We start from the raw sequence: 12,724 nt of genomic DNA, 5'->3' as shown, positions 1-12,724 counted from the left end.
GGATGGGTTGGTGGAGTCTGTCAAACACTTGCTCATTTTGTAACCTGCAAGTCTGCAGAGTTTGTAGGTGTGAGCTGTGCTGTGAAAAAAAATGTTCCGAATCAAGTGGGCATGAAAAATATAGTAGAAATAGTTGGCAGTTCTCAATTACAAAAAAAACATTCAGAGTTTCTGTACCTTACCTTACTTCAGAGTTTCTCAGCTTCGTGTTTTACCAGTGGGCACGGTAATGTGTCCTGTTAGGCTGCGAGAAACACAGAGGAACTGAAGTTTGCATTCTGTGCAGTTATTCAACTTCAGTGAACGACATGGAGTTTTTAATGTCCATGCAAGGATTGTTTGCATTTGGCCAAATGACGTACACCAAGACAGACTACCAATATTGTCAATTGCTGTGCCTGTATTTTAAGTTGTGGGTCCTCTGGGAATATCTGAGACTGTAGTGGAGGAGATCTGGGGGAATGCGTTGCTTTAGCATTGTAGCCCTCATCAATAGGGAACAAGGCCATATGTGAACCTCAGTTCAATCACTGATAGCCTCTCGCTCCTCTGTAGGAAGAGTTTCTGGTGAAGTATCATCAGTAGAAGCAGTGATTTTAGGGGTCTGTCTTCTATGGCTGCAGGCTTAACATAATAGTTACTGTTACTGACAGTTTCCACCAACTGCTTGACTGCTACCGGCGCTATCACTTCATTCTTATTTTAACTTCTGAAAAAGTAGTAAACTATTTAATTTATTCAATTTTTCTTCCCACATGGATCATTTTGTTTCATTGCTTCTGGCTAGCTTTGCCTAGGTAGTCTATAACGTAACTTTCTCTAGATTGATGACCAGTGTGTCATTTTCGGAAACATGAAGTGTCCTGGATAGACAGAGTGGAATAGTTTGTGTGCCTAGCATATTTACTGTGCTTAAATAGCTTTTGCTGTAAGACTGTTCATTATATTTTTTTGTGCGAGTGCATGGGCTGACACTTAGCTGATAGATGTGAGTATGGTTAATCACAAAAGGCCTCCGACTGAAATTGTTACATTTATGCTTAAACCATATGTGAAGAAGAAAAAAAATGCCGGTCCTATATGACACCTGCAAAAGCAGTGAATCATTATCATCCGGCAACTTAACAAGTAAGGAGGTCTTTGTAAGGCCTTTATAGTTAAGACCACTTGATCAACTCCAGCTTCAGAGGTTAGAGCCTTGCAGCACTGCTCCCTAGGTAATGAGGAATTATACAGCACCGAAAGACCCGTTTCTTGCCATAGGAGAATTCGGCACTACAGAGGTCCCATGGGGTGGCGTCACCATGTTTAAAAGCCTTAATGCCACAGAGCCTTTTTACTGCTTTTTACATTGCTGTCTGTGATCCCTGTGCTTATTTATGGCTCACAAATTTTGATTTTGAATTTTGATGTATAGGGTTAAGTCAGTCACAATGGAGAGAATTACAGTTTGAATTTGTCCTGTTTTTTGTGCTGTCTTAAAAGTACTATGCACTGTTTTTAATTAAGAAAGCCTACTTGTGATTATGGATATCAAGGAACAAGTAGATAGAAGTTAAGGTGGGTAGCTGCGTCAGCATGCGTAGGCTGCAAAGGAACAAGTAATAGGTTTATTCCATGCTGAAAAAAAGAAGAAAGCGAAACACAACGTTTCGGCCGTGGAGCCTTCTTCAGGTGTGAGAGAGACAGGGCAGTAGGCAAAGGTAAAGTAGCGGGAGAACAAAGGTTGGGAGGGAGGAGGAGTGAGAGGCGGGAGCAGGGGACAGAAAGAGAGGCCAATCAAGAGGTGTGAAGTCAGAATGGGTGCAGAGAGGTGTGAAATGAAACTTCCAATGAATGGCGAAAATTTAAAAGAACAGTAGTCTGTCATTAAGAGAAGGGAGAATGTGTGATCCTAGCTGCAGAATAATTTTGGTTTCGGTGGTCTTTCTGATGTATGAGTTCGGAAAACCGTCTTTGAGAACACAGACGGAGAGATTAGAGTGGTCGTGGCTGTCAGAGGTGAAATGAGAAACAATGGGCTTGGAGAGATCTTTAATCTTCACAGCCCTGACGTGTTCTCTGAAGCGGTCTCCGAGTCTCCTTCCTGTTTCTCCAATGTAGATGGCTGGGCATTTACTGCAAGAGATACAGTAAATAAGGTTGCTGGAGGTACAAGATGCTGTCTGGGTGATCCGGAATTGTCCTGATAGGCCTTGAATGAGTGTGGTGGTGGATGTGTACTTGCAGGTTATACAGCGAGCTCTGTTGCAAGGGAAAGTGCCTGGTGTGGATGGTTGTTGAGGGCGGTCAAGGGAGCTGTGAACAAGGAGGTTACGCAGATTAGGTGGTCGGCGATATGAGATGATAGGGCGATCAGAAAAGAGGGCCCCAATGGAGGGATCATCCTGTAGGATGGAAAAGTTGTGGTTAATGGTCCTGGGGATAGGAAGTGTGTTAGGGTGGTAAGGAAGCACCAAAGGAATGCGGTTGTTACGGCGGGAGTTCCTGATCGGGTTGATGGTCCGGGGGGTGTTTTTGGCTCGGGCAAGGGCCCTGTCAATCACACTGGGGTATCCTCTATTGATGAAAAAGGAGTACATTTCGAGGGCTTGGTTCTCGATGTCGATGTCGTCGCTGCATAATCGTCGTAGCCTAAGGAACTGTGAAAAAGGAAGAGAGTTTTTAGTGTGGTTGGGGTGAAATGAGCTGTACAGGAGGTAGCTGTGTGAATCCGTGGGGTTTGTAATAAACTGAAGTGGACAGTCGGGGGTAGTTGATGGAGAAGTTGATGTCTAGAAACGGAAGAGTAGTGGAAGATATGTTAACCGTATATTTGACGGGTGGAAGTTGGTGAAATGGTCCAGGAAGAACTCAAGCTGATCGTTGGAGCATGTGGCGGCACCAACGCAGTCATCAATATATCGTTTTTAGAGGTCAGGGACATAGCCAGTGTAGGAAGCGAAGAAGCGTTCTTCTACCCAGCCGACAAAAATATTGGCATAGCTGTGTCCCATTCTGGTGCCTATGCCAACTCCACTGACCTGTTGGTAAAAAAGATTATTGAAAGAGAATGCGTTCAGTGTGAGGACCAATTCTGAAAGGCGTACCAGGGTGTGGGTGGGTGGATCAAGCACTGTGTGTTTGTCCAGCATGTGCTTGAGGGCTGTAAGGCCGTCATTATGGGGAATGACAGTGTACAGAAATGTGATGTCCATGGTAAAAATGTAGCATTCGGTACCCTGAAATTGGAAATCATTAAAAAGTTGGAGCGCGTGGTTGGTGTCTTTGATGTATGAGGGAAGATCTTCAACCAGCGGTCTCATGAGGCTGTCGAGAAAGGCTGAGATGTAAGTAGTTGGACAGTTACATGCTGATACGATGGGGCATCCAGGGGTGTCCGGTTTGTCGAAATTGAGATACCTGCGGATGTTCCATGATGAGCCGGTTCGCTTCCTGGGGGAGCTCATTACTGCTGATAAGAAGAGAAATGGTGGATACCACTTCCTTTTGGTAGTCAGTGGTGGGGTCCTGTTGGAGAGGGAGGTAGGCAGAAGTGTCAGTTAGTTGTCTAGAGGCTTCAAAGATATGTAGATCCTTACGCCACACCACAACAGCGCCTCCTTTGTCCGCTGGTTTGATGATGATATCATCCCTGTTGCGGAGAGACTGGAGCGCCTGATTTTCTCCTTGGGTGAGGTTAGACCTGTGTTTACTGGGTATAGAGAGTGCCTTGGGAGCTTGATTAGTGCATTGGTTGATGAAATAATCAACTGGTGGAAAACGGCCAGAGGTATAGAAGTTAATTCCGCATTAAAGGTAGAAAGAAGAAAGCAAGGAGACCAAAATGATAATGAGCCTTCTTCAGGTGTCTTGAAATTGAATAAGTTGCACCTGATGAAGGATCCTGTTTTTATCTTTGTCTCCTTGTTATCATGGAATTAACCTCTACATGCTCCTTTTGCAACTTAGATGCTGACACAGCTCCCATCTTGAATCTCTTTATGGATATCTCTTGAAAATGTCCAGTGACTATTTCCCGTTTGCTGCTTGTGTGTTGCACAAATATAGTGTAACATTGACCAGTGACAGAACTACATTTTTAGAATCTATAACACTTCCTCCACCAAATAGGCATCTTTCAAGTGTTTTCTGAATTTTGGTGCCCATGCAAAACTCTGTCCTTCACCATGGGGTTCTTTATGTGTATTACAAATCTCAGATCCAATACGAGTGCAAGTCTTTGCTTTTGTCTGGTTTCTTTTGGTTTGCTTTTACAGAGGATCTTGGTTGTTCTCGGTGTTTAAGTGAAGAAAATGAGCTGAGACAATTCCTTGGGAGAAAATATCACAATCACAGTGTTATGTTGATTTTGATGGCCCTATTTTCTGAGATACTGGCAACTTACAGCCACATGCCTTAAAAATCATTGTGAACAGTATCAAAAGGGCCATTGACTCCATTTTTCATGCTCACTTTTTAGAATATGGTATTTTGTCATATGCCTTCTTTAGAAAAAAGTGCTACAGTGTGATTGGAAGATTTAGCGGATGGCACCATGCTTAAATGCATCTGCGTCACCAGTCGTTTGGGTCAAATAACATGTAAGAACTTGCAGGCAGTGTTTTGTGCAATGAAGCCATCTGGGTGCCCGTCAGAGTGCAGTTGAGCACAGTGCCAGCTCCAATCATTCTGTCCACTTTATAACCACACTGGCAGAACTCGTAATCCTCAGTGCAGATTCATGGTTTTGAAGCATGGCGATAGCCGCTGACATTTCGATAAACTCGTTTTGTCATCCCCACTCAGAAGCACAATGGAGCACAGCAGGATAGTTATGATTTTTAAATAAGATTTTTCCCCTTCCGTTTGTGTTGAAAGTGGAAATGTCAGATGCATGAAATGAATTTTGTTAAATAAAACAATTAAGATGAACACACACTGTACACCTTTGTCAGATGTAGTGTTAAAGCCCCACAGGAGTGGGAGCCTTCTGGGTTTTGCAGAATAATTTAAGACTAAGAAAACAGTGCTTCCAAAGCAATTATATATTCTTTGGAATAGAATCTTTTATTTTTGATAATTATAGATTTTTCAGACCCTGGAGTTTACCGGTTGTAATCGTTCTGAACTTTAGTTTCATTCATTTCTTTGTCTTGGCAAAGTTTATTTTTGGTGTTTATGTTCATTGAGTGTGAAACTTTTCTTTGTCCTCTGACTCTGATTTTATTTATCAAAGGAGAACCCCTCTACAAGGACTGTAAAGGTACCTTTAAGACCGTGTGTGTGCGCTCAAGAGAATTCAGAAATACTCGGGGTGTTGACTGCTGTAGAAGGGTTGTGTGTGGGACGTGAGGGAGATTAGTCAATAATTTACCTGGTCCTGTTTTAAAAGTGTTTTTTTGAGTGCTTCGTCTTCCTCGCACTGCCAGGACTGCAGCAGGGAGCTGTGAGCTACATGCACAGGAGCCCCTTGAGGAAATAGGAAAAGTAAATGACTCCCTGTTCCAACATGTCTCCAGATAACTTCCTTGGAGAGAGATCTCAGGCGAGGAGTGCTTTCTGCTTCCTCTTCTCTGCACCAGGTTGCACATGACTGGCTCTGGTAGAATGGGAGCCGTGGAGTGAGAGGTGTGGGGGGAGGGGCAGCAGCGCCGTGTAATGTAGCAAATCCCGGACTCTGGAGCTTTGACAGAAATGCTTTTCTTGTACTTTGAAAGGTTGAGATCAGTGCTGGAAAGGCACAAGCATGTCAGCCTAAAAATCGGGGAATTTGAAGAAGCCTTAGAAAGCCTGTTTCGATGGAAGGCTCGAGTGAAAGTGCTGACAGAAGATGCACACAGGGGAATGCAAAGCTAGATCATTGTGGCTCAGTCATAGGCATAATTAGAGAAGGTGAGTGCTTAAGCTACTGTATGTGACATGCTGCAGTGCTGGAGGAAACTGGAAGACCGGCATTCTGAGCTGAAAGGTTTACATGCAGGATAATTGGGATGAAGATGCAGCTCTGTTGCATTTAGCCCCTGAAAAACTGAGAAAGCAAGGTTAATTTTTTTTTACTTAGGCCGATGTGAGGGATTTCTTGTAATACTGTCTTCCAGTAGCAAGAGCTGTGTCTTTGTAGGGGGAGGGAAGGGGATGCTACCTGTCAACTTTCTGAGAAAAAAAAAACAAGTAGAAGGGAAGTTAAAGTGATACATCAATGTTGCTTTTGTGCTTCTCTTTAAAAATGACACCGCTTAACCGGTGTTAAGCCTGGCAGTATAACATGAGACTTTTAACAGTTTGCTGATGTTCCTAAAACAGTGGATTTGTTTTGGCTCAAACAGTGGTTGTAACACTTCTCACGTCTTCCTTATCTCTTTCTCATCCGTCACAGGAGCTCCAGTTTGAACGCCTGACCAGGGAGTTGGAGGTGGAACGACAGATTGTTGCTAGTCAGCTGGAAAGATGCCGACTGGGGGCAGAGTCGCCTAGCATTGCCAGTGTCAGGTACAGGCCAGTTATTATCCTATACTCCTAGTAGAAACCGAAGAGAAATCTCAGCTCACTCGCCAAAGCAGCCATAATAACATGTCAGAAAGCATTGTCCTTTTACATACACAGAAAAATGCCAATGCTTAATTTGCCAAAGTATTGGCATGTAATGATGTCATATTTTTTATGCAACTGTAGAAGCAGCCCTGGTAGTTACTGAATGTTTTTTCCTCCCTCTGTACAGGGAGTCTCCTTTCTTTTCCATGCTTCATTGATTCCTCTCTGTACAAAAAATCTGTCAAATTGAAGCTCCATTAATTCATATTAAGAAACATTAATTTTGAATTGCTGTGCTTTTTTTCCCCCCTGCTGTCAGTAATGTGGTTTCGAGTCCTTTTCCTCAGACTCCCCTGGTGTCTTTTTTTCCATTTTTATTTTCCTCTGCTTGGTTGATGTAAAATATACTGACTGCGATGACATAATGCTGCATGTTTCATACTGCAGGTTTCAAGGACCAGTAATAGCTTTGCAATGCTCAGGTCATTTTTGCTACGTGCCCAAAGAGCCAGTCCATCAGGATAGTATTCTTATAAGTGGAAAAAGGTGTTGTTGCCACATCTGCCATAAGGGTCTCATTGAGTAAAGACATGGAGTTTTTTCTATGGAAAACGTGTTAGAATTTTTTTAGAAACGCTAAGTGAGTATACTTTTGAAGATTTCACCATTTCACCATGTAACTCAAATATTTGGGTGGATTTTTTTTCCCAGAAGTGAAATTTCAGCCCTTAAGATGAGCAAGTCATGTCAGGTGGTGGAAAAGATTTGTCAGTGGTTTGCAGAATTAAAATTGAAATCCGTATCTCTGGATCAGACAGAGTCTGAAGTAACCAACTAATTAGCACTTTTGCTTTTTGGGTGATGGCTCTGGTTATGTAGGATTATGTGAATCACTAAGCTTGATTGCTTAATCTTTTGTTGCTGCTTTTGAAAGCCAAATTTGGATGTTGAGCCTTCAGATTGCTATTGTTACTATAGATCTGCCAACTTAATTGGAATAAGGTTTATGAGGTTTTGTATAGGAGCTTGACACAGCTCATTGTCATTTATTTCTTGCAATCTACTATGTTGCTTTCCAGAATAAAAACACCTTTCGAAAGCTATTATGAATGTGTTCCTTTTTAGCTTTTGCAACTTTCAGCAAAAATGAAAATGGAATGAAAGCTGAATGCATAGACCTGGAGTAATGGAGCAAAAGCAATTAAGAATTTAGACCACAAGCTTGAAACGCAGGTTGGGTGGTTAGTTCTTGGGCTTTCCTGTTTGTCCTCTCTGGAGGCCTGGCTTGCAGTTATACCCCCTTTCTGTGGTGGAATGAGTTTGGTTGTTCTACGTGAGATTTATTTCAGAAGAAATGAAAAATGCTGTGGTTCATTTGGTAGGGAATATAGAATCATTTCCTTCCCATTAATCAAAAGGGCTGTGAGGAAAGTTCTGAAATGCCTCAGAAAGGCAATGGGCTCCAAATCGATAGTATGTTGCTGTTACAAAATGCTTCACATTTAAAATTATCCTTATCTATTTCTTCCTCAGAGGTATCCCTGAGAAAAAATCATTTTTGTTTTAGCTTAGCAGATACTTAGCAGCTTGCTATTTATCCAGAGCAATGTTCATAGACTACAAAAATGTGATACAGGTTAGCGCAATAGTAAAACAGTGGGGCAGTTTAAATGCACATTAGAAATGTACGTAGAAGCACTAAAATGCAACAAATTAGTACTGGAACAAACAAGCATTTATGTTTTTAATACTGCTCAGTATGCAATACAATGGAGTTACATGTACAGTATGTAGTGTTTATATATAGGTAAGTCCTTCAAGAATCTAAGGAGCTTATAGTTCTAGGGCTTATCCCAGATACTGTAGAATTATGCAAGCTGAGAGTACAAGACTCCCCTTAAATGGGATGTTAGTCCATCAAGCTAATTCCCAGTTGCTGCTGGTACAGTGGTACCTCATTGCACAGTGAAGTAATCTTGTATAATGGTACAGTAGCTACTAACTAGCTGAAATTTTATTTCTGAAGTTTAACATTTCAGGTTCCCACCTACACTGTCAATTGCAGTCACTACCTGTCGGTCAGGATTTCAAGTTAAATGGGATTATAATGTTCTTTGGCAAAGTATTTTTTTCGTATTTCAGTGCATTTTTGGTAAACTGTTAGAAATGTCAAATTTTGTGGTGTGATAACTTTATTTTAATGAGTAACTGGCAATTTAAATATTGAAAATTTCCATGTTCACAGTTTGTAAGGAAAAGTGTTGAAAGTATGTGAATCCTCACACTCAAATTAGAATTGTTTGAGGCACTTGTCCTTTGCTGAGACAGATGTAAAGGAGTTTTGTGTATATTTTAGGGATAGCTGATGGGTAGGTGGCAAAGTTGGTGGGTTGAAGTGAAGAAAACGTCTCTAAAATCAAGGTCTTAGATTGAAAAATGAAATAAAACATGATTTAAATTTTCCAGAGTCTTCAAACTTATTTTTACATTGCAGAAATATGGGGCCACTTATGTTTTTTCACTTAATGAACTGAAATGAGGAATTAAGGGAATTTAGAATTTTCAGCATTTAATATCCAAGTAATTTAATCACCTTTTTCATTAATGGTAATTGCAAGTCTAATTGAAATACTTTTCAGTATAGGCAATTGCAATTAACCATGTCCTTCTGTCAGCCAGACATAATTATTAAAGGAATCCTCTACCAGCCTTGAGTGACCTTTCTTGCTTTTTCTGCAGCTGCAGACTGGCATAGTTTAAGGGACAGAAGGGCGTCTTGTGGATGCTAGGGCATATTCCTCTTGGGGTATCGCATTCAGCAATGTTATGTAAAGGGCACACAGTTGTTCCATCACCTTAAAAGTTTGGGTAGAAAAGGAAACTAGACACAGCATTTGGGTATGAATGAATGCAGCTGCCAGACTGTTGTGCAAACTGTTCAGCACAATAGCTCATCTTACTGAGCATGGAAGCAGCACCAAAGTAAATGTGTGATGAGGCCACTACATTTTTTTACATACCCCTATATATTTCTTTATTTTGGTTATTTTTTTAATCATTTAGCAATTCCCTAGAGATTACATTTCTTGAATGACCAAAAGCCTGGGTCAGGAAAAGGTCTCCTCTTTTTTCAAAATCTCATCTTCTCAGAGACAACCACATCAATGAATATTTGTATATTAATATCACCCTGAACTAGAGCATTTTAAATTTGTGCAAACCATCTGCACTTTTGACACCCTCAAGATCTGTGGCCACTTCTTTGAACAGCAGTTGTGAATATATACAGAAATAGAACGAAATTGGAACAGATGAGTGGAGCACAGTTCTTCAAGCATCCTTTTTAATTGCTTTCATCTCATTTACATTCTGATCATGGTCCTTTATTTCTGTCAACACATTTCCTCAGATGTCCTCTGATGTTAAGGTAGAAGAGGCAAATAGAAGCATCAATTATATATCAGCAGGACACAAAATATTTTCCTTGAATCATTTATTTTTCTAAAAGCATAAAGTAAGTCTTTATATCTACATTTTGTAGCATTGTGTGCTGCATTTATAGTCATAACCTTGGGGATAAAAGAGGGGATGTTTTCCTTAGTCAGATGTTCTAAAAGTATATTTAAATTATTTCCTCTCTGTCTTTTATAGTCCTTTCTAATCTGTGTGAGACAATGTTTTTTTTTATCTCCTTAGTATGTGTGATGTTGTTCTCATTGTAACCCGTCTTTAAAATCTGTTCTTATGAAATGCTACATGCTGCAATTCTGATCCTCTCTGAGGGAGGAAAATTCCAGGTCTGTAGCGTTGATTTTTTTTTTTGGTTTTTACTATTGCCTGCTCGATAGATGTAATGTTGCTGGCATGTCTACCTTCTGAAGGAATAAGAATCGGAATTCTTCTCTACAGACCACTGTGACATAGTTTTAAATGGGTCCATCAATAAAGTCTCTGATCATCTCTTAGCTCAGCGTTTCTGCAGGCTGTCTCTGGAAGTGTTCACTTCGTGTTCCTCTGACAGCCGTTCAAGCTTTGTGCAACATCTCCAAGAGCACTGACTGCTGACCCAGGAATCAATCGTGCTATTTATATATTTACTTTCACACAGTGTACCAGGAGGACAACAATTTGCTAACCCAGCCATGTTTTGAGTTTTTTTAAGTGCATTATTATTAATTATTATTCTTAGCTGGCCAGTGTTTAGGTATGATTTAATGCAGTTGTTTAGTTTACATTTTGCAAACGTTCAAAAAAGGAATTTGGAATTTCGATGTCCATATAAGGGCATTTCTGATCATGCTGTCCAGTTGTCAGAGGCTCAGTCCTGCTTGTTTTTCAGTTCTTCAAAATGTTTCTTACTCTTGCTGTTTTTTTTCCAAGCCTTGTGTGGGAAGGGCAACACAAGATCGATATGTTTTGTATTTTATTTGCTAGCTCAGTCCACTCAGGGGTGGATGAATTTCCTTTGCTGATCTCACCATTTATTTTTATATTTTTTAATCAATAACCAGAACATAATTAAGCCTGGGAGTAAAAAGCTAAATATTAAAATGCATAGAAAACTATTAATTGCTATAATGCCTCAAAGCAGGATTTTATACTGTCTGAAGAAAAATATGATTTTTCTTTTGGTATAAGGAATATTTTGTGCTAAGTTTATGCAGTGGTGATAAGGTGATGCAGTTTCTAAAACGTGTAGTGTTAGAAAAGTGAGCAAACATGTTCAAGAACATCTTGGATTACAGGTTATAGTGCTCCACAGCCATTATAACCATTGATATGTACAGCCTATTAGTGATTTTACACTGCAGCTACATCAGAAATAACTGTGAATAAAGGTTCTACCTTGACAGTTTGGTAACACAATGGCATTTAAATTGAAAACACGTAAGGACAAACAGTTGGAGATCTTATGTTGAGGACATATTAGATTAATTGAATTCTTGTGTAACTTGGGTAGCTTTTAAAAATAGAGCTAACCCGAGATTTGCCATGCCCTACGTTAGGGTAGGCATTTGTTAAGCATTAATCTTTAAATGCTGTTATATACAGCCTCATCTTTTTACTTTTGTGTATCTACTGATGTTAATTAATATTTTTTACTAATTTTTATTTTTTTTCCCCAACAGCTCATCTGAGAAGTCCTTCCCCTGGAGATCAGGAGGTACAACTGCTACAGTCTGCAATTTGATGATGTTTCGGACGTTGAAGATTGATTCTCTCACTACAGGCAATATCTGGAAACCCCAGACACTGAATTACCGAAACTAATGATTAAGAGAAAAATGAAGCAGGGTGGAATTTCTTGAATCTTTGATAATACAGCGAAGATTAAAATACTTAAATAGACCTTGAATCTCATGCTAAAAATAAGGTTATAGAACCACATTTATTCAAAAGTCCATCCTTTTCCGTTTTTGTGTCATCAAAAGACCACTGTCATTAATATGCAAAATGGTTTTAATTAAACCAAGCATAGATTTAAAAATGTGCATTTTTGCCTGACTAATTGCATGCCTTAATTAGCTAAGAATAAATTCCTGGTGTGTGAAACATATGAAAAGGTTCTGTTTACAATAGTGAAGACTCTCGATAGATGTCCATTCAAGTTTTAATCATAAAACATATGAAAATTATTTATACATGCAGTAAATGCTATAAATTAAGCATGGGACCTTAAGCTGTTAGATGAGTACATCTTTGCTAGATAACATAGTCTTGAATTAGTTTTAAGAACCTGGAGAACAACACAGGTTGGATCCTAATTGGTTTACTAAGAACTGGAACTAAATATTCAAGATTAGAAAGTTAAACATGTCTGGTAGAAGAAACCAATCAGTTCCAAAGGTATTTAATGTACAATTAACACGTATTAAAAAAACCTAGCTGTCTGTTTAGTTGACACTGGCATAGCTTTGCAGTTCATATTCAGCTCTCAACATTCTCACTATACTCTTTTTTTAACAAGTTTTTCGAAGTAGAATTTTTTAAAGGAGAAAAGGAAAAATATCAAGGTCTTAAAAAACAGAAGATAGTTACCAATTTTTATGCTAAATGTTTTTCATTTTATTTTATTAAAGCATACCTGCATTAAGTGCAATTATTTGTAAAGTGTGAAAATCCTGTGAAATCTTTTTCCAGGATGTCATGTGTAACTCATAGACTGTGTTTGAGGAGTAAAACTTTTGTAAGGGATAAAAACGTAGAATTC

At 39.6% G+C, this 12,724-nt stretch overlaps 1 protein-coding gene across 12 annotated transcripts in view; it reads left to right on the top strand.

The window, feature by feature from the left end:
- The window catches only part of pkp4 (plakophilin 4), an 87,618-nt gene that overhangs the window by 42,215 nt on the left and 32,679 nt on the right, over positions 1–12,724 (top strand). For all 12 annotated transcript variants that reach the window (XM_088930112.1, XM_088930111.1, XM_088930119.1 and 9 more), the window contains 2 exons: positions 6,359–6,471; positions 11,643–11,677. In XM_088930112.1, the coding sequence (XP_088786238.1) occupies positions 6,359–6,471; positions 11,643–11,677 (148 nt within the window). The remainder of the gene's footprint in view (positions 1–6,358; positions 6,472–11,642; positions 11,678–12,724) is intronic.

Source organism: Atractosteus spatula, chromosome 13, assembly GCF_055471065.1.
Source record: "Atractosteus spatula isolate fAtrSpa1 chromosome 13, fAtrSpa1.hap1, whole genome shotgun sequence".
Classification (NCBI taxonomy): Eukaryota; Metazoa; Chordata; class Actinopteri; order Semionotiformes; family Lepisosteidae; genus Atractosteus; species Atractosteus spatula.
The sequence above is the reverse complement of the archived record's forward strand: the minus strand, read 5'-3'. Positions and strand labels throughout refer to the sequence as shown.